The following is a 23,615-nucleotide window of genomic DNA, read 5'->3' as shown; positions in this document are numbered from 1 at the left end:
ATAAATAAGTATTTGTATAGAAAAATGTTGCAAAAACGGGAAATATTATTCAAACTATATTCACGCCTAGTATCAAATAATTGTGACTCTAAGCACTCTAGAGTGGTTTCACGATCTACTTACTTGAAGTTCGAGTATTCACGAATAATATTATGTAAAGTAGTAACATAGTAAGTAATTAGTACAAATAGTTCACAACTTCGGGCTTTAGTAATAAACACTAAAACTAAAATGTGCTTGCTCCGTTATTAAAAATTCCTTTGCGCACGAGTCCAACTTTTTCTCAACTAAATCGTTGTTTATTATTTTCGTTGCAGCACTCACGTGTAGATAATTTTGCATATTACAAATTTTAATTAAAATTGAAAATAGTTGTAACAGGATGTTCATTTGTGAGACCTTTCAGTGCATAGCATAACAGTTCTGAAGCTACAATTTCGTAATTAAAATATTTGAAGTCTCGTATCTACCTATCTATCACCACTTCGGGACAACATAATATGAGCTGGTGGTGAAAATCTATACTAATATTATAAATGCGAAAGTAACTCTGTTTTTTATTTTTATTTATGTGACAGGAGGCAAACGAGCAGACGGATCACCTGATGGTAAGTGATTACCGTCGCCCATAGACACCCGCAGACCCAGGGGCGTTACAGGTGCGTTGCCGGCCTTTAAGGTGAAGATGCGCTCTCTTCTTGAAAGCTTGCAGGTCGCATTTATCCGGAAACACCGCAGACGACAGTCCACTCCACAGTTTGGTTGTCTGTCTGTCTTGCTTTCACGCCTAAACCACTGAACCGATTTTGATTAAAGGGCATTGTCAGAAACCGCCTTAGATTCCTGGGCACAGCAGTAAAGTATCAAAATTAATCTCTTACTTTTTGAATACTTAAATATTAATTAGATTGTAACGGACACTTGAGGATTAAAAAATGAAATAATAAAAGTATTTTATATGTATTCCATAATACTATGACGACATCCGGACATTTTAGGGCGTGGCCTGCTCCATATCCTATGAAGTTCCATAATTTGTGTCGATAAAATCTATGTAAAATCGGCACAAGGCAATGCCGTACTTCATTGTTAGGAATCCATGTAATAGTGATGTTGACTGCGGTCATCATAGACAATAAGATACCGATCTTGTAAATAAAATAAATCGTCCAAATTGCTACAGTATGACTAGATTTTAATTAAAAGTTAAAAATATATTGCACGATACTACAAGAAGCTATCTAATGTGTCCAACTGGTCGAAGGTCATGAATAAAATAAAAAGAATTGTGATCATAACACTGATATAGACAATGACAACAATATGGGATCATCTTTAATATATCTGTTACAGTTTCAAAATTCGATGAAAAATCCAATGCCGCTTAAAGTGAGAGAAATGTCTAAAGTTCTAATAGAATTGAAAGTTTTATTCGCTCAAAATGCTTATAACAATAATTGGTAATACATTTCAAATATTAAGTACCTTTATAATGTATCGATAGAACCAAAATGATATCCTCTCAGCTTGGAAAGGGAAAACCCAGGATTGGGGGAGCGCTCCAGGCAATTTTTAGAACATTTCATAGGTGGTAGTAAATAATATTTATTTTATTATTAAAATTGAATATTTTGATATTGATAAAATTGAATATATCTTTCGATTCAAATACCGAATATTTTTCAATCGATAATAATTATCGAGAATTGTTAATAATATTCAATTAAAAGTTGTTCAATCCCTAGTCATGCATAGACTAAGACGGTAACCATGGAGATAGTTAGTTTGGTAAGTCACGTGTTAAATGTCAAGAGTGGAAAGTAAACATAGGATTCATGTTATTTATTTACGTGCAAAATGTAAGTAAGTAAATCATAAAAGTGGAACGCCGAGCTATTTCCAAAACCCGTCCAATATTATAATACAATTTGGCTGCGACAACTACAATACAGAACATCTCCCAAATCGATGTGCATAAAATAATATAATACAATACTAGTAAGTAAGAGGTTATGATAACAATATTGCTATCAATAAGTTTATAGAATTGGTCCGCCAGGAATAATTGTTCTTACATAAAGATTTGTGTCATTTAGAACCTAGAAATTATTATTTCGGCACTGTTGATCTAACGGCGAACAATGTATGGAGAACGAACATTGTCCTTTGGCATAGAGATAGTTTGAGTCCTAGGAAAGGACATAGGATAGGTTTTATTCCGGTTTTTTAAACAGAGACGCGCGCGATAAAGTTTTTCTGTGACAGACAAAATTCCACGCGGGCGAAGCCGCGGGCGGGAAACTAGTGAAAAATAAAGCGATCGTAAACAGTTACTGAATTAAAGTACACTTTACTTGACATCGAGATCGCTATCAAAACCTACAGATACCCCGCTATTTCCAGTGTACCTACTGTCCACGCAAAAACGCTGTTTCATGTCAAAGCGCCGAAACATTCAATTCGGAGCCGCTGTTTTCGGGGAAATATCGGAACGCTCGCTACGGCGACTGATTGGCGAGCGGTTGGCTAATTGAAGCCGCCACTACAGTCACATTTTATTAGAAAAGTCACGTTTGAACTGCGGAAAAGTTGGCTATTCCTACAGATAAGGGCTCGTTCCCATCACAATCCAGTTTTGCGGGATTCAGTAATGCAGGACTGTACAAATTAGAACCAATCGGTTTTTGCGGGACTCTGCAAACCGGGTGTACATGTGAATACACTGAAAAAATTGTTTGGTTACTGCATACACAAAAGTGACTTGCAAACTTGAGGTTACTACTAACTTTAAAATTAACTTTAAAGGCCAATGTGTAACTCAGGCCAAACAAGGCTGTATGTTTCTTTAATAAAGATAAATAAATAAACTACTAACTTTGGTTATGAGGAACAAAATGTTGTGTAAAATAAAGAAACTATTTTGTAGTGAGCTAAACCTGGTTTGGTTATAGGTTAACACTTAGTTCACAAGTCACTTTTTTGTGTAAGCAGTAACCAAACATTTTCTTCAGTGTATTATTATTAAAACACGTATACTACTAAACGGGATCCTGCAAAAAACAGGTCCTCCAAAAACGGTATGAACACTCCCTAACCCAGCAAACTGAATACCTACTATAAGCCATACAGAGTAGGGCATATGTGTAGTTTAGATAGATGTTATTTTTCAGCTAAAAAATACAGTCTGCAGTCCTATCGCTGTAGATAAGACAAACCTCTAAGACAAACTCTTGTTTCTTTATTTACAAAACTGAAGCGTTATTTCCCAAATTTAAGTAAGTAGGTACCTGGTACATTCAAAGGAGTGAATAAACACCTGTCCTTGCGACAACACGACTTCCCCCTTATTTCAATATTCCGTAAACAAAAAGAACATTGTATATTGTCACCCGATTACGTTGTGAGAAATTCCATCGAGTTTACGATATTGAAGTATGTTTCGTTATTTTCCGAGAACTAGCGAATAAAAACACCTTTCTGCCTCTTTGCGTGTGAAAAAAGCTGAACAGCTTATAATGTTACGGATTTAATGTTATATTTGGCGTGTAAAAGGAAATAATGGAGTCTATTGAACAGTATGTATGTAGGGTTCAGTAGATAAATAATAATAAATAAATATCCTTAGGCCGCGTACCGGAAAACGCAGCGTGGGACGTCCACCTACAAGGTGGACCGACGACATCGTAAAGGTAGCAGGGAAGCGCTGGACGCAGGCCGCTACCAATCGATCAACATGGAAAGCATTGGGGGAGGCCTATGTTCAGCAGTGGACGTCCTATGGCTGAAATGATGATGATGATGATGAAATAAATATCCTTGGATATTTTACACTGCGCCATCTAATCCCAAAGTAAGCAAAACTTGTATGGGTACCAGTTCTTTTTAAATGATCTAGGTAGGATTAATGATACTAACACACGCATGCATATACATACATTACACACGCAACACACACTTGACAAAAGTAGGCCTCCGCTGTCTATCTGTATAATAGGTAGGATCTCATGAAACCTAACAAGTAGTTAAAATTCTCACAGAACAAGAATTTCTATGGCCGCTACATCAGTTTAATACAAACAATAATATAAACTCCATTCACCCACGTCTTATTTATTGACCTATCACCTTCGAAACAGCGCAACCAATATACAATATAATATAATATGCAGATATATCCCCAAATTATATGCAAGCGTAAATTACGCTGACTTTACACAGAGTCGTTTACGCCCGCGTAATATACGGCGAACAAAGAAATCTCCGGCGATGAGATCGCGTAAACTTTGGATACGCGGTGGTATTTGCTTAACGAAATGTGTTACCAATATGCAGTGAAGCAGGGCTGGCGGTGTTGAGTTTAAAATATACGTACATATTTATTTGAATAATATTTCAGTAAAATTTATTTTACCTACATTAAACCATTAAACATAGCACCATCATAATATGTTTGTCCAACCACAACGTGGACCGACGACCTCATGGAAGCAGCAAAAAGGCGCTGGTTTTAGGCCACTACCGACCGGGCGCTGTGGAAATCAATGGGCCTATATTCAGCAGTGAACGTCTTGTGGCTGAAATGATGATGATGATGATGAAACAATAACACGCGGAATTGCCAAACGTAGCTTAGCCACTTAGCTCGTAAAACTGATGGCCGTTGAGGCAGAAGGTTCTCGAGTGAAAACGTAGTGTGGGCAAGCCTCCCACTAGGTTTACTGACGATTCAGTGAAAGTGACTGACGATCTGAATGCGGTTAGTGCGACCGGTCATTGTGGAAATCCTTGGCCAAATTGAACGAACGTAACATTTATTTTTGCAAACAAATGCAATTTGAATAAGTGGAAACATAAGAGTGAAAGAAACATTCCCCCAGTTGTTACGACCTTCATGATAACTAAAAGAAGAAAAATACTTAATACTAAATTAGAAGGATGGTCCACGGTTAATGTCCCGTATGCATCTTAGTTTTAGTGCGTCCTGTAGCGACAACCCTGCGAGCTGAGACGAGGCTTGACGGCGCGGCGCCCATAAAATGGGATACATCGAATTCATATAGCTGTTACACGCGATGTACACCGCCACAGTTGTAATAAAACCACCAGTTCACATAGCGTAGGTACTCGTATACTGCTAGAGCCACATGACCTATGACGACGATGGACCTTATAAAAGTAGCAAAAAAACTACTGAAAGCAAGCCATTTCCAATGCAAAAACTACTACTGATTCGGGGCATAATGACTGATGCTGGAGAGCAGAGACTGAAAAAATTCAGATGCCTTGTGTTGATGCTATGGTCTACATATTGAGCTTTGCACCTATCTCCACATTTGACACCCTTTTGAGTGGTAAAGCGGTCTGGCTGTTCTACCTTGGCTGTATCTTTGTGTATCCGGTACGGCGGCGGTTTCGGCCGCAGCAGGGATGCGATTCCGAATCCCTTATCTGGTGGGAGTGATAATTGACAAGTTTACGACATCTGCCGCTATCGTCGCAGACCCGGGATGGATGTGAAGTGCGGTGCGGAAGGTAATTTTCTGTCGTTTCAGTGTATTGTTGTGGTTGTTACTTTTTAGCTTTACCATTAGCGGTGAGATTTGGATTTCATACAAAAGTAGGAGTGGTCCTATAATACTCTGATAGAACCGTGAAAGAGAATGTGCGAAGGAATTATACGACCTAATTCCAACAGCCCCTTTCCATCACCGGGGAACCAGACGCAGGTTAGCGTACCATCCCTACATTGTCGACATTCCACCAGCTCGCACTAAACGTTTGATAACTCTCGTTCGCAATAATGCGAACAGCTAGGGACTGGAATCCGCTGCCTGTTTCTGTCTTTCCTGAACACTATAATTCGGGCCATTTCAAGGCGAGAGTGAATAGCCATACCATCCTAGACTGCATGTCACTTAGCACCAGGTGCGATTGCGGTCAAATACCTGCCTTATCATGCATTAAAAAATCACAAGGCCTAGAATATGATTACTTGTACTCTGTGGATGTCATAAAAGGTTAACAAAAATGAGAATAGCACGCCTCCCAAACACGTCTGGTCTGGCGTGTGGAGTGCAAGGTTATGCTCCTGCAATAAAAACTAAATTAGATGACTTTTACATTGACGATATTGAAAATGAACTTAGTTCTAGAATTTATTTCTAAAAATATTTTATACACTTTATTGAACTTTTTTATATTACGTCAAAATATTTGCTAACTGATTTTCGTTGTAGCACTTAAATCTTAAATTGTTTGCTAGTCTTCACCTAAAGTAACTTATACAAAACAAAAACAGTCTAGACCAAAACTTCGCATAAAATCCATATTGGCTGTTACATAGACGGACAGTGTGTAAATAACTTAAGCTACGCCNATGCTTAAGTGTCCATTAGAATGAATGGGTGCTTAATGTATTAAAAAAAATAGATAATAATTATGATGGGTTAATGTTTTTGGGCGGTTTTTAGGCGGTTTCTGACAATGTCCTTTGGCGATATCATAGCCCTCCAGGAAACATGGTTGTTACCCCATGACTTGCCGCTATTGAATACTGTGGACGAGAGCTTCGGGTGTACCGGCACGTCGGCGGTGGATACGTCTGCTGGTTTGCTCAGCGGGCGGCCTTACGGCGGTGTAGGTATCTTGTGGCGAAAAAGTGCGTTTGATACGGTGTCGGTGATCGATTGTGACAACGTTCGGGTTGCTGCCGTTAGGACGACTGTAAGTACTCGATCTATAGTGGTGTTTAGTGTCTACATGCCAACTAACTCTCAAGAAAACTTACCAATATTTACGGAGTGTTTGAGTGCGATAAGATCTGTTATTGAAGTGGAGGAGAACTCGGGTGTCGAATCTTTTTACATACTGGGGGATTTTAATGCACATCCTAATGAATTATTTTTCAATGAAATGATTAATTTTTGTATTGAACAAAAGTGGTTGTGTTCAGATGTTAATGTTCTGGGGTTAAACTCAAATTCATATACTTTTGTTAGTGAAGCTAATGGGAGTGAAAGGTGGTTAGACCATTGTTTAGTCACGGAATCTGCCAGTAAAACGATAAAAAAGGTATATATAAAGTATGATGTGTATTGGTCAGACCACTTTCCACTTGTACTTGAATGTGATTTATTTGACGTATCGTGACAAATGTCCTAGGAGGAATGGTTATGTGGCGGGGTGGAATAGGTATGTCGCAGACTCACATAGGGAAGCGCGACTTAAATTTCAAATATGGGTAGAATGTGGAAAACCGTTTACAGGTACTATTTATGAAGAAATGTTAGAAAGTAGAAAATGTTTTAAAAATAAACTAAAGTGGTGTCAAAACAGACAGGATCAGATAAGGATGGATGCTCTAGCCTCGGACCTATCGGGAAAACATTTCGGAAAATTTTGGAAAAACACAAATAAATTAAATGTTAAACCAAGTGTCCCGGTGAGCGTAGAGGGTGAACATGATCTGAAGGCTATAGCAAACATCTTTAAAGATCATTTTACCGTGAAGTCACCGTTGAAATCTGCGCGGGGCTGTGGTGGGGGCGCTAGTGGCATCGTGTCTCGGAGATCGGTTAAGTTTTCGGCGAGAGACATAGCCAAAATTATTGCAAAAATGACAAAAGGGAAGTCTCCTGGACACGATGGCCTGAGTATAGAACATTTTAAGTATGCTGGGGTACACCTACCACGTATACTCGCAATGATTTTTGGTTTTAGTCTGGGACATGCCTATTTGCCGGAAGCATTAATGCGTACAATTGTAGTACCTATAGTTAAAAATAAGACGGGGGACGCATCTGACAAGTGCAATTACCGGCCCATATCGCTTGCTACCACTGCTGCAAAGATACTTGACGGTTTGCTTAACGGCTGTCTCGCAAAGTATGTGGAACTTCACGATGCGCAATTTGGTTTTAGACCAGGTGTGTCCACAGAAAGCGCCATTTTCAGCCTTAAGCACACTGTCAAGTACTATACAAAGAGGAAAACGCCGGTGTATGCGTGCTTCCTAGACTTATCTAAAGCCTTCGACCTGGTAGACTATGGCCTACTATGGGAGAAATTGGGGAGAGCTGGTATGCCGGCAGACTGTACTGAATTATTTAGATTTTGGTATAAACATCAAAAAAACCAGGTGAGGTGGGCTGGTGCACTCTCAGATGAGTATGCCCTTCAATGCGGAGTGAGGCAGGGTGGGTTAAGCTCGCCTACCCTTTTTAACCTCTACATTGACCAGCTGATTGAGGAGCTCAGTGGCATCCATATTGGCTGTTACATAGACGGACAGTGTGTAAATAACCTAAGCTACGCTGATGACATGGTGCTGCTGAGCCCTTCTGTTGGTGGGTTAAGAAAGTTGGTTTCAGTCTGTGAGACGTATGCGGCGGCCCATGGCTTGGTGTACAACGCCAAAAAAAGTGAAATCCTAGTATTTAAAGCGGGAAAGCGTGCGCCAGGTTATGTGCCGCCAATAACTCTGAATGGTTCGATACTGAAAAATGTTGAAAAATTTAAATATCTTGGGCATATAGTCACTGCAAATTTAAGTGATGATGAGGACATAGAGAGAGAGCGTAGGGCGCTGGCGGTAAGAAGCAATATGCTTGCACGCAGGTTCGCTCGATGTACGGGGGAGGTCAAGATTACCCTTTTTAAGGCTTTTTGTCAGTCCTTTTACTCGAGTGGTCTGTGGGTGAGTTATACGCGTCGAGCCTACAGCGCGCTACGCGTGCAGTACAACAACGCCTTCAGAATGCTGTTGAGGCTGCCGCGGTTCTGCAGCGCCTTGGGAATGTTCGCGGACGCACGGACAGACGGGTTCCATGCGATTATGCGTAAAAAAGCCTCGTCACTGCTACGCCGCATAAGGGTCAGCAACAACAGCATTCTGAGGACAATTATTGCACGTCCTGACTGTCCTATCCAAACACATTGGATACAATTATCTGTAGGCCAAATAAAATCAAAACTAAAAACTAAAAGTAATGTGCACTAACTCAACTAACATAATATAAGGAAAAATTGTTACTAATCCCTACTAACAAACTATGGATGAAAGTCTGAAATAAATTATTTATTATTATTATTATTTNATTATTTATTATTATTAAAAACCAAAACAAAAGAAAAATATTAAAACCTAAAACTTTAAAGTTAAATAGATATCGATTCTAGGCTCAAATCTCAAAGGACGATAGACTTGGGACATCTACGGGACCAGGTAAAATTTACAGCACATTTTACAAGATTAGATAGATTTAGATAAATTAATCTATGAATAATGATTAATTCGTCAATTCGATTTTAATCCACCCTTTATGAATTACAAAGCTACTAAAAATCTAAACTTAAAAATACATTGGAAACTAAATTATTAGGCGCTGTTCTATTCTCTAGATTAAAATCCTTTGTTTATTGATACATTCATTTTCAGTTCAGGCAAAGCAGCACAAATTCTTAGTACTTGTACTAATGTAGATTTCAAAATCAAAATCTTTTCTATTCAGAGAAATTAAAAGAATATTGAAAAATGACCCTTATTTCTTGTCAAACGCTTATAAATTCCCTTTGAAAGGACCTAATTACAAATTTGCACTAGTCTTAGAGTTGAATAAATCAATTGCCTATTCCTATTACACTAACGTCTAGTGTTTACAAACACAAGTGTACACACGCCCTAAACGGGCCCGGCGAGAGGGCAATAAGAGTTGTGTTGACCCTTTCTATCAATTTCCCTTATGTGTACCTTGGTTTTGTTTTAACAACACAACTTTTCTGCCCCTTGCCCGTAGACTAATAAGAGTATAGAGGCAGCAATGACAGAAATGGCATTCAAGTCAAGCATATATTTTAGACGATTATCACACTGCACCGCGCTCCGCCGCGGTCCGCGTGATTACATTTATAAAAAATCCCGCGCGCAGACGCGTTGTCAATGTGTTGTGCCGCGCGTGTTTTCTATACAAACAGGTATTTGCAAACAATGATTAAATCTGTCGTCCTGCGTACCGCGGCGGAGCGCGGTGCAGTGTGATAATCGCCTTAGACTTAAGTAATTGTCCATTTTTGAAGCAAATAAAGCTTATAAAAAATCATAAAGGGATGCTCTGAAAGAAAATTTACATGCTTCATGATCATTAATTCAGTTGCAGTAAGAACACTGGAAATACCTAGATGCGGACAGTGCAGGTGCTGGTTGTTGGGGAAATCCTAGCCTTTGTCCAACAGTGGACGTCATTTGGTTGAAACGAGAACGAGAACTATCTAGAATGCAAAAAAACAAATTCATGCTAAGTTGTGTAAGTTTTTAAGAGAGTTACAAATTAATAAAACTAATCGTAATTTGCCACTTAATATAGAGCTGATATTTAATTTAATAAATCGAAAAAAGACGGTAAGTAATTGAAATTGAGTTGAGTTTGTTCCGGCGTTTATTCTCAGCACTTTCCATAAATGTTTGTCTCGAAACGCTGGTAGGGCCCAAAATATAAGTGCCCCATAAGGGGTACCTTTTTTCTAGTTACTATATTTTGACGTTCGTGCCACTTGTTGTCTAAATTGAATAAAATATTTTTGATGTTGATTTTTGATTTTGAAAATCATCATAAAAATTTGATTTAGCTGTCAGATTTTTTTCAAATGCCTTTAAGGCATAATATTAAATCTAAAAATATGGGAGTCTATAAACCTTTATTGTCTGTGCCTCTACCCGACTATTGGACAAATTGTGTTAGTTTTTGAAAAGGGGAACGCTAAAATGTGCGTTATATGTCTGACAGATTCAATTTAAGTTCTGAAAACGGAGGGATTCCTTACTTATGATCTTTGACGCCTATGTTTATATATGTTTATATAAGTTTGGAAGAGCTTATGCTAAATGGTATTTTATGAAATGAATATAACATATATTGTACTTTTTAAGACTTCAAATGTGAACTCAGCTTACATGCTCCTTACATGAAGAAACCAATTTTAAATACTCTCGTGAAATGAAGATTTCATTTTTGTAAGATTACATAATTTACTTGGCTTTATTTCAGAGGTCGCGAATTGAACTCTTTAACTATTGTGCTGAATACAAATACTTGAGTTCGTTCGTTCGTTTCAGCTCAATGACAAGACAAAGGTCTCCCAAGGCTTTCCCAAATACTTGAGTACAAGAACATAATTCTACAGGGTGGAAACGTTAAGTGATCTCACTCGATTATTTCTAAACTATACAAGATATCGAAAAACTGATTACTGATCCTGAAAGTACTTTACAAGCTCTTTCAAACGGTACCAATAATAGGTTACAGAATAAACTAAAACTTTTCGAAAATTCAATGTTTCTAGCTTCCATACTAAATGTATGCCAGCCACACAATATTAGAAGTGTAATTTATTTTTTGTTTAATAATAAACTTGAAAAGTCGGTTAAATAAACTCGTAACTTGCATCTTATTTAAAATTATTTGTGGAAAACATTGGTATTAGGTTTTACTTGCTATATTATCAAGAGATGAGTGCCATGACTGTGATAGTACTAAATGTATGGAAGATGGAAACATTGAATTTTTGGATAGATCCAATTTAATTTGTAAGCTATTGTTGACACCGTTGGATAGAGCTCGTGAAGCACTTTTAGGATTAGTAACTAGTTTTGCGAAATCTTGTGTAGTTTTTAATATTATGTAACTTTACCAAATGTATGGAAGCTGGAAACATTGAATTTTCGGATAGTTCCAGTTTATTCTGTAACATATTATTGATACCGTTTGAAAGAGCTCGTGAAGCACTTTCAGGATCAGCAACCAGTTTTTCGATATCTTGTATAGTTTAGAAATAATCGAGTGAGATCACTTATCGTTTCCACCCTGTATATATTTGTGTTCGTCTGAATCATCATCATTTCAGCCATAGGACGTCCACTGCTGAACATATTAGGCCTCCCCCAATGCTTTCTATGTTGATCGATTGGTAGCGGCCTGCGTCCAGCGCTTCCCTGCTACCTTTACGATGTCGTCGGTCCACCTTGTAGGTGGACGTCTCACGCTGCGTTTTCCGGTACGCGGCCTCCATTCCAGAACCTTGCTGCCCCATCGGCCGTCATTTCTGCGTACTATGTGCCCTGCCCATTGCCACCAGCTTGCTAATCCGTCGGGCTATGTCAGCGACTTCAGTTCGTTTATGGATCTCCTCATTTCTGATTCGATCTCGCAAAAAAACACCAAGCATAGCCCTCTCCATAGCACGCTGTGCAACTTTGAGCTTCTGTATAAGGCCTACCTATAGTGAGAATGTTCGTCTGAATGTTTTCTTAAAAAAGTATTTTAATGGGTAAATATATTTATAATTACTAATACTCATGGTACAAGATTTGTTTAGTTTGAAACTAGAATATCCGTGTAAAATATACCAGTAACGTACAATAATAACGAGTATATAGATAAAGATCCGGCGTACGTGTTCCCAATTCTAACTTCGTAATCTAGGTATACTACCTCCAAAGCCTATATGTATAGTATGAAGGTCTAATTTTGTTTATGGAAATCATTTGATCAAACCTCTTTCATGGCTAACAAAAGTTTAAGTAATATCGTATTTTTATGTAGGTACACAATGTTTTGGGTAATACGGTCTTCTGATATTATCCAAAATGATTCAGAAGAACTCTTTAAAACATACCTACGTACCATCGGCAACAGTGTTAACTATCCATTGCCTGTCATGTCGTCTCGTTCTATCGCAAAGAATCACCATTTGATGAGAGCGAGATCAAAAACGGAAATGGATAGTTAACAGTGTGGCCGTGTGTACATCGGTTAAAAAAGAGCGCCGTGAAAACTCATTTGATAAAGTCAAGAGCCGTGCATTTTTTTCGTTGACATGAAGTCTGCTCTATAATGCCAGATCAGTCATTTTAGTTTTAAAGAGTGGAAACAATAAAAACACTTTAGGCGTATACAGATATATATACAGATAACTTCTAATCACATATTGGCATTATCACACAATAGATTTTTTGGAAGTTCTGCCTATTTTGATACCTAATACTCCACTAATAGGGCTAAATAAAACTTAATTTCAGTTCCTTTCATTGTAGACGACAGAGATTTACCTAATTGCATTATCATTTTAAGTGTCTGGTTTGGTACTCTATTTATTCACTTTAAATTCTAAAGATTTATAACTAAGATAACAATCTAGATTCTTATCACCTAATTCAGTACCTAATACTTCTTCGGCTAAAACCCACAAGATAGTATTAAACTTTGGATGCGTTGCACCATCTTACTTTGACTGTAACAACAAACGTCAAAAATCTGTCTAACTCCATACAAAAATCATCGTTTATCGTTATAGTTACGGTCAAAGTTTGGTGGTGCAACTCAGCCTTAATAAAAATGTTTCACAAAGCAAAATGAATGCTTTACAAATCTAGAAAGTATTTATAGTGCGTACTACATTTGTATAAAACTAGTTGCTGTAGACTAGCAGTGCCCGTGATTTGAAATTGCGCGTGAAAATTGTTTAAATATTTTTTCCCGTTTTCGCAACCTTTTTCATTGATACTCCATTCTTACTAGTAGTAGCGTGATGGTTATAACCTATAGCTTTCCTCAATGGACTATCCAACACTAAAATACTTTTTAAATCGAACCTGAACGGTTCTAGTTTTTCAAGAGTATGTTTGGCATACCGCGCTATTTTCACGTTCTGCCAAACTACTCGTTTTTTTTATCCACAACGAGGAAGCTCTTGGCCTGTATCTCACCTGATGGTAAGTGATGATCAGGCCGAAGGTGGGAGCGAGCTTCACCCGGAATCCTCAACCACAGGGGAACTGGCTATCTTACTTCTAACTGCCGGAACACAACAATGCTTTTAACACTGTTGTTATGGCAACAGACTTAGGTAAGATGGTGGTAGCTAGCCAGATGGACTTGGAACAAGCCCTACCTCCAACCAAACCGAACAGAAAATTCTTCCCCCCACTGGAAATTGAACCCGGGACCTCTCCGTCTGAAGCAAGTGGTCTAACCACTAGACCACAGAGGCGGTTAAATATTTCAATTTTATTCAACTCCAGTTTCAATTCATTATTGATATAAATAAATACAAAAAGAAGCCTCGAGAGTCAGAGCGGCGTAACTGCATTTTTAATGCATGATTTCATTTGAAAACCTCTTAATAAAAGTTGCATGTTGTACGCATTTTTACATGATTTGAAGTAGTGTGTACGAGTATAAGTGCCCTGAAATAGGCCTACATACTATTAATAAAGAATTTGATTTGGAGTTACTTTAGGTCACATGGAAAGCATTGGGGGAGGCCTATGTTCAGCAATAGACGTCCTATAACTGAGATGATGATGATGATGATGAATTTTAAGTAACCGACACACGCTCTGCTATGACAGAATTTCATCCTGAATAACTTACTGTCCTATACTATTTCTGAAGATCATAATTTAAGGTGTGGAATAGCTATAAATAATTTGAATTTGTCTCGTCTACTGTAGATAGAAACATATTTGATAGATTCCTACTGGTTGTTTTAGTTAGAATGTAATAGAAATGGATATCTATCCATTTAGTCCAATTGTCATCGTCCTAGGGTCTGTTTGTGATTCAATCGGAGCCATTACGCGGTCCACGGGTCGGTTCCCACGCAAAGCCAATGTTTGTTGACGAAACATTTGTCTTGGTCTAGCCCGACTCAGATGTCTCTAGTTAGTCCTTAGTGTACCTTGTGATTTTGTAAAGACCGCTTGAATTGGTAATGCGACTTTTAATAGATTTAAACTATAAAGTCAGTAAATGTTTCATATCTACACTAATATTATAAAGAGGAAAACTTTGTTTGTTTGTTTGGTTGTAATGAATAGGCTCAAAAACAACTGGACCGTTTTTAAAAATTCTTTCACCATTTGAAAGCTACATTATCCACGAGTAACATAGGCTAAATTTTATTTTGGAAAAAAATAGGGTTCCGTAAAATATGTAGATAATGTAGACCACGCGCGCGAAGCCGCGGGCGGAAAGCTAGTAAACTATAAAGTCAGTAAATGTTTCGTATCGTATTCACCTAGCGCTATGTCATATTTATACATTATACAGGATGGAAACGATAAGTGATCTCACTCGATTATTTCTAAACTATGTATACAAGATATCAAAAAACTAAATACTGATCCTGAAAGTGCTTCTAAACGCTATCTAGCTCTTTCAAACGGTACCAATAATAGATTACAGAATAAATAGGATCTGTCCAAAAATTCAATGTTTCAAGCTTCTATACTAAATGTATGCCAGCCACACATTGAGATTTAGAGTGTAATTTTATTTCATTGAATAATAATCTCTTAAAATCAACATCATGTTCATTTACATGGTATCGCCGCAGGTCTCTACTAGACTTATTTCAATAACTTTTGTCCCCATCGCAATTCGAACCCGCAAACCACCAGGTGAGATAGTCCTTTAGTCCTATTGCTTAATTCAAAATAAAATCCACTATTCATATGAAAATCCAAACCACTAAATCAAAAATCTAAACAGTTACTTTGTCACGATTTAATAATAGACTCACGCGCGCTATCCCATTGCCTCACTCGCTTTCCCATCTGATTCCCTGATCAGTGACCCCGACAATAACTTATAAACAGAAAGCTATCAACTGGCCAGCCCAATGGTTACGTATTCCGGACACTCGCGGGGGCATAAACCGGACAATAAATCGCTGACAAAAAACAATCCAATGTACACTGAAATAAAAGGGTTCCATGGACGCGAGTCACTTTTCTGCTGTCGTTATCGACTGTCAATTGTCATTGCGATGTTGCATTATGTTCTCTGTGAGTTGTTGTCAATAGAGCAGTCATTGTTCTAACATTATGGGACATGTCCAGGCTCCTAGTGTTTATAGTTAAGTTTCGGCCAAACCAACGCGATCACACGCGATCAGCCGGCGTGCAGCGATGGCGACCAGACTAAAATGCATTGATCGCCATCGCTGCACGCCGGCTGATCGCGTGTGATCGCGTTGGTTTGGCCGAACCTTTAGAAAATTTTTAATTTGTACGATAGAATCATTTTTAACTCTTTCTGCCAGGCGACTAACGGACAAAAATTCTATAATAGACCTCTCTAACCCGTCTGGCCAGCGTGGGGAGTGTAAGTTAATTCCTCCATTGCCCCTGGTAAATAAAAGAGGTCTTGCTCCTGCAACTTGATTAAGTAAGACTGATGATTTAGATTGCAATAAGTAATAAATTTTGTAATTTGATTTGCTCGGGCCTCTTTTTTTACCCAGGATAATGGCCTATCCATACCTACCGTTCACATTAATCATTTATTCATCTTCAAGTACCTTTACATAATGTGAAACAACCGAACTCCATTTCGGCCTACTTATCCCAAAAGTTTGATACAACCAGCACTAGAGTTAAGTAGGTGGTACACCTCTACCTGGCTCGCGCTACAGGCATTTATCTCAATAAAAGTCTACACCTGTGTGTGCTGTCAATGACAAACGGGGCAGACGCGACACGCTTGCAGGAGCTGCCTACGTGAGAGATCACGCTTAGTTCTTCGGCCTTAATTTTGAATTTATGGTAAGTTTATGAGGGCGGTTATTTGAAGAAGATTTTACAGAAATCGCACTAGGTATGGCATATCGCCACTTTAACGTAGGTACTGAAAAGTAGGTACTCTATGTGATAACAATGTGGACGTAAACCGTAAATGTTTACCGTACATTATGTTTGAATAGTTGTAGAACAAGCTAGCTTATAGTAATATAGGCACTTAACTTAAATCACTTCAAATTGGAAATGCATATTATTATTATGGGATCATTTTGACTATAGCACAGAATAAGTTATTGTACCAAGCCACATTATCATTAAAACTATGGAAACATTTGGACGCAGTGGTTTGCTCTTGTTATCCTACTAATCTTACTAATATTATAAATGCGAAAGTTTGTGTGAATGTCTGGATGTCTGGATGTTTGTTACTCTTTCACGCAAAAATTACTGAACGGATTTTGTTGAAACTTTACAGTATTATTATTTATAACCCAGATTAACATAAAGGCTATAATTTATGACGATTTGTGACAAACTTAATTCAACGCGGGTGAAACCGCGGGCAAAAGCTAGTTATAAAATAAACCTATAATAAGCCTACAGTCAAAAATATTGTGCTTAACAATACGTTTTTAACCGCAACGTACACTCATTTATTTTTCAGTAAATGAGTTTTCGAATTAATGATTAGGCATTATCTGATTACAATAAAATGCCTTCTGTAAATCGCGAATCTATTTAATCTTTGCCGTACAGAGGATCAGAAAGAATGTATAGCTGACAGTGGGTGCCGGATCAGATAACAAAAATATCTTTTAGCTTTTCTGCTCTATATTTTAGTAAAAGGAAACGTAGTGTTTTAAAAACAACGTACAATAAGAAAGTTATTTTTGAATAAAGTAGAAGACAGACTTAAATAAAAATAACATTTTTTCGGTATTTTTTTTTCTATACTCGTATATATTGAGGGAAATAAATTGAATTTATGAATACGAATACCTACTTACGGAGATAAAACTTTAATGTATACCTAGAACATTGAAATGAAATCTTAGGCATCATAAATTATACGCCACGTCCTATAGATCGTTTCATCCACGAAGACGCGCCCCACCACTCTTCCGCTAATGTTTAAGTGTTATCGGTACACGCTAAATTATCTATGAATGCACAGTGCACACGCACACTACAATAATGACGCTCGGATTCCTCGGATCCAACTCCCCGCACTCCGCGTTTCCCTCGACCAAAAATGGTGGGGCACGTCTTTTTGGATGAAACGATCTATTAAAATTGAATGATTAATGTCTCTGTTCAAAACAGCCTATCTTTAGACTGTAGACTGTACAAAGTAGCCCTTAGCCGTCAAATATAGCCTAAGACTAGGCACAGACCACCGACTTTAAGTTGGCCGATGATTGGGCCCGATTCTCTTTTGTATGAAGAATCGGCCGATACCAAATCGGTGTAAAGTGAGCACTTTCATACATGTCCATATTGATTAACAGCCTGACCCAACTATCAGCCAACTAAAATTCGATGGTCTGTACTTAGGCTAAGTCAGTCAGAAACCTAAAATTTTTTGTCTACAAAACCGGTAATTCATCCCTTGGTGTCCTAATTGCCCGTTTAAACCATTGTTTAACGATTCAACACCAGTCCATTGGCTGATGGCTACAGGAGCCGTGTTCAGTGATTCTAATGGGGCGATTAAATTCAGGGCGTACCGATTAGCATTTACATTGAAGCGTGGTTACTGGTTGATTTATACAGCCTATTAATGAAGACGGAGATGGTTGTTAAATGAATGAGGAGGCTATTGCTTAGCATGTGTTTGTATTAGCTGTATTTATGACTTTGCTTGCAACTTGTGAACTGTTAATTTGTTAATAGCTGACCTGTCAGATACTCGGTTACACAGTTAAATGGGATTTTTTCCCTTTATAAAAACACAGAATGGCAAAAGTTGAAAAATAAGTGTTATGTATTTTTATGTTTGTAAGTATACCACCAACATGACATACAAAAAAATTACATAACAACCTTATTTATAGAAAACCAAATGGTCCAGGTGTTCCTGAATTGTACGCTTCATAACACATCTGACGATTATTTTTTACTAGCTTTCCGCCCGCGGCTTTGCTCGCGTGGAATTTTGTCTGTCACAGAAAAACATTATCGCGCGCGTCCCTGTTTCAAAAACCGGGATAAAAACTATCCTATGTTCTTTCCCGGGACTCAAACTATCTCTATGCCAAATTTCATCAAAATCGGTTGCGAGGTTTAAGCGGGAAAGCGTAACAGACAGACAGACAGACAGAGTTACTTTCGCATTTATAATATTAGTTGGGATACAGATTTGTTTCAATTGTCTATGATGGGGCGTATAAAACAAACAAAATATACCAAACCGAATTTAGCAAACATGATTGAAATTTTCAGGGCATTCCCCGGATTTCCAACTAACAATCTCATAGAGACTAAATAGCCCTACCTATCCCTCAAACCACAGTGTTAATACACAGCTATTTGTACCTACTCGTAAGANCCACTGCATATGCATGTGCAAAAAGAAGCCAAGCAGAGCACATATAGAATCTGCACCCGCACGAAAGTCAGATGGGCTTCTCAAAATCTGATAAGACTCAAGGAATCAGTACTTGAAAACAAACTTCTGTGCATGCCCAGTGACGACATGCATACGGAATGTAACTTCACCAAACTATATTCCGTAAACATACCTCCTAGAGACAAATGGCTAGAAGGCCAAATGTCATTTAAGGAAGGTAGTCACGTCTGGTACACGGACGGATCCAAAAAGGAAAATAATGTAGGTTGCGGGATCTACGGAGAGAGGCCTAAGCTCAAAGTTAGCCTAAACATGGGGACTGAAGCCTCAATCTTCCAAGCCGAGGTCTTTGCCATAAACAAATGTGCAGAGATAAACTTGGAAAGGAAGCTCCAGGATCAACACATCTACATCAACTCAGACAGCCAAGCAGCACTGCTGGCCTTAACATCCTTCGAATACACGTCAAAATTGGTGCAAACATGCACCGAGACACTGAATGCACTGGGAAATACCAACAAAGTAACGCTTACATGGGTACCAGGACATTCGAATATAGAAGGAAACGAAGTAGCAGATGAACTCGCCAGAGATGGAGCCGATAACCCTCAAATCGGCGTAGAACCGTTCTGTGGCATTACCAAACAACGAGCCACCACGCTACTAACCGCCCTCTGCAAACAAGAGGCTATTGAGTGGTGGAAGTCTACATCGGGACAAAAACACTCAAAAGCACTCATTCAGGGATATAGCAATAAAGTAACTAAGGAACTGCTAAAGTTCAAAAGATACAAAGCATGTGCAGTGACTAGAATACTGACCGGCCACTGCAAACTAAACAAACATAAATCGAACATGAACATGACCGAGGAAGCTCTGTGCAGATTCTGCCATACAGAAGAAGAAACGGCCATGCATGTTCTTTGCTCATGCTTCCCGCTTATGAGCAAAAGAAGTATCCATCTCGGGCGACACATCATGCACCCGGATGAGATAGCAGATATCACGCTCCAAAGAATCTGGAAATTTATAGACTCAACGGGACTAAGCAGTGAACTTTAAAGACAAGGGCTGCCACAATAGATCAAACCTGGTCGAGTTGGCGCAAATAAAGGCCCAAAAACCAATAATTATAATAATACTCGTAAGATGCCCCAACCACAAGCAGCTTCTTGCAATAACTCCAACACATACTAGCCGTAGCCAAATGGCCGTGGAATATGCACAGCTACAGATGCTGTGGCCAAATATAATCAATCCATGATGTTGGTTTTGGCACATCCATGGCGCACCATTTGCCTGATGATATTAGTCCTTGGGCATAATGGGGTTATTTAGTTTGATGGACTTCCTCATAATGTCAATAGACAATAAATGTTGGTATGCATTTACAGCTTTATGTTATTTAGAAGAATGTAGTCAGTTAGATCTATTAGGGCAGTAAAATGATCATTTCAGATAGCGCATTTTAAAATAAAATCATCAGTTAAAATGAGATCAAATAAATGTAAAGTAACTAATAATTATTTTAGCAGTGGTAGGGTTAATATTGGGACGTGTAAAGGGGCTTTTTAAAAGCCTACTTGCATAAATAAATGATTTTTATGAGTTTTTAACCGACTTCGACCTAAGGGGGAGGTTCTCAATTCGGTTGGTAGGTATCTTTTTTTTAACTATTTTTTAAAAAGTACGTTACATGGTCAACAAATTAATTTTTATCATCGAATCAGCTACTGGAAATAATCTTGACACTGTGGCGACAGCATATGACATGTCTGCATTGAGACTTTACCTTCTGTTGCAAAGTTATTTTTTTGTCAATGTGTAAAATAAATAATTACTTAGCTAAAGTCATCATTTCATACTGTCGTTGACTCATTGATATTTGCCATGACAAATTAGCATATCGTTAAATATTTATACCACTTTTTCTTGCAAGTCAGATTCTGATTAAATCAAAACTGTTTATTGCCAGTTCAGTTTCATTACATTCCAAGATATCATGCCATGTTCCATTCCAATTCCCCATTCTTTGTGGTAATTTTTAAATGTAATTGGAATTAATGTGAAGGGTTTATGATAAGGGGCTGTACAGAATGACTTTAAATTTCTATAGAGTTACCGTATTTATGCTCATTTCATTTGAACGAAAGAACCTTACTCCCAAGTATTTTGATGTCATTTTGGTAAAGTTTTGTTTTAATTTATAATTTAAACAGGTACTAAATAAAAGTTTTTATTTTGCTCTTTTTCTTTCTTTAATGGTGATAATGCATAAGAACATGTCATTTTTATTTCGTTTTCATTTAAGTTTCAACCAGCTTACATGAAGTTGAGTTTGGCGCCATTTTCAGACAAGACCTTGGATGTCTCCTCTGGAAATGGCGCCGAACAGATAAGTGCAAATATCACAGCCCTTGTGGCAAACCGAACCTCTTTGCCTTTTATACTTTTTTTTATTTAATTTTTTTAAGAATAAACCTGTTTTTTTGATAGCTGTCTTGTAAGCAACGTCTCGAAATTAAACGCGAATATTTTACTTGGATATTTTCTTATATTTTTCACTCCTTTACCTCTGATCCCTCACTGTCCTCAACATNATATCACAGCTGATGCCCTTTTGTATTGCATTACCTTCTGTCCAACTCCAAATCACTTATGTGAAGTACCCTTGTTCAGTGTTCAGCTTCACTCAGGTATTGTGCTTGACTGATTTGCTCACCACAGGGCCAACCCGCAGACAGATAAGTCACCATATCTAAAACTCAAGTCAAATCTAAAAATATGCACATACAACATGCTACAACCAGTAACCTTTTTATTAAACAGCTAATAAATAACCTCAAGATTAAAATCATTTTCACCATGTGGGAAGAATAACCAACAATAATGGCTGGTACACAAGAATACTCTTAAAGTTAAACGTACCACATTCTATATCTTTTTTTTTTAATTATAATAATTGGATAAATTTTAATCACCCACACCAATTTTCAATTTTAGTGATACAACCCAAATCACTACTGGCAGCAGAAATTAATTGATAAGTTGGAAAGGTTCAATATTAACATTATCTTTACTCAAAATATAGCATCATGTTACATAATAATAATTATGTTTCACAATAATTGAAGTATCAATCACTATAAGAGTACCAAAAATACACTACATGTTCAACGGCATAACTGGCTGCTTTACTTAATTTCAATTTACAAATTAAACTATTTAATAGATTTTATCTCATCTTATAGTGCTCAACATCAAGAAAGAAACATCATGATACTAAAACTGGTTTACACAACACAGACCTTAGCTTCAATTTACTTGAATAAACTAATTATTAATTCTTCTCCAAAATAATGCCAAAAGGTTACTCGGGCATGATCACCAAACTTATTTAATTTATCTGACCAAATTCTATCTATTCTTTACAGATTTTAAATCTCAACAAGTTATTCTTTGCAGAATGTAAACATGAACAAATGAACACCGTTCAATTTAATTTGATTTACTTAAATAGTTTATTAGGCATTGCAATTAAAGTGAGCACATACCATAGCTTTCACACGCATTCCTGGCATTATCAGTAAAGACTGACAATACCTATAACATTTGTTGCATCATTCACTTCCATGCATTATTATGCTCAAAAAGGAAATGTGTTAATAATGTTGCTATTGTTGCTGTTAGAATAATCGATAATAATAATGAATCGTACCTGCTCTGGGGCCATCGTTAGTCAAATTGTTCACCACTTACGTGACCACAAGCCAAGTTACGGAAGGAGCATCTTCATCATTCGAGTCCATCATTTCTCGTACTTAAATACTTTTCTGCATCTCACACCTTTGTCAACGTGGTTTCCTTGACATTCTCTCTTCATCATATTCAATTATAACCATAGAATCGTGGGCGTTTTGTGATAACATTCGTGACAAATAACACGAAACATTGGTCACCTGGAACACTTTGAAATCACGTTACTATCATAGGTTTCAGATCCCACTTCTGAACTATTAGAGGCCGGTCGATCTATTCTCATAAATAAAACACTGGATACTCATCTTTCACATTATATTGCCTTATTTTAGATACATTTCATCACTTAGCACTAAAAGCGCGCGGAGTCGTCTCCGCGCGTCCCTCTAATCTGACGTTTGATTCTCGCGTGACATTGACAATACGTCAATGTCACTATGACAGCAGCTCATTGGCTATAACGATACCGCTATTTTAACGTTTTATATTTTTCACAATTAACACGTAGGAACGCGCGGGCGCGGGAAACGTTGCGAGCTCGTGTTCACATTAACCACCAGGCGTTCGCGCGAGTGTGACGTACTATCGTTTCTAGCGACAAGTTCAAACTGGTTGAACTTACCTGACGTCGCGGGTGAAACGCGCGCGCCGCCGCTAGTTTGACATGAACACACACAAACATCTTCACCCGTTGAAATTACCGCGAGCGCT

General features: G+C 37.9%; 1 protein-coding gene and 1 long non-coding RNA gene across 2 annotated transcripts; one reads left to right on the top strand and one right to left on the bottom strand.

Moving 5' to 3' along the window:
• Positions 1-19,133: 19,133 nt before the first annotated feature.
• On the top strand, positions 19,134-20,607 carry LOC114355512 (uncharacterized). The gene is made up of 2 exons (XM_028308396.1): positions 19,134-19,840; positions 20,604-20,607. The coding sequence occupies exons 1-2, from the start codon at positions 19,134-19,136 to the stop codon at positions 20,605-20,607; spliced, it is 711 nt and encodes a 236-aa protein (XP_028164197.1).
• Positions 20,608-21,783: 1,176 nt separating this feature from the next.
• LOC114355513 (uncharacterized) lies at positions 21,784-23,232 on the bottom strand. Its single transcript, XR_003656113.1, has 2 exons — positions 22,864-23,232; positions 21,784-21,921 (listed from the first exon to the last, which is right to left on the bottom strand). It is a non-coding gene; the product is annotated as an uncharacterized LOC114355513 (long non-coding RNA).
• Between the last annotated feature and the right edge of the window lie 383 nt (positions 23,233-23,615).

This window comes from Ostrinia furnacalis, unplaced genomic scaffold (assembly GCF_004193835.3).
Source record: "Ostrinia furnacalis isolate ACB-3 unplaced genomic scaffold, ASM419383v2 OfSCF2415, whole genome shotgun sequence".
Lineage (NCBI taxonomy): Eukaryota > Metazoa > Arthropoda > Insecta > Lepidoptera > Crambidae > Ostrinia > Ostrinia furnacalis.
Note: the sequence above shows the minus strand (reverse complement) of the source record. Positions and strands in the feature narration are given on the sequence as shown.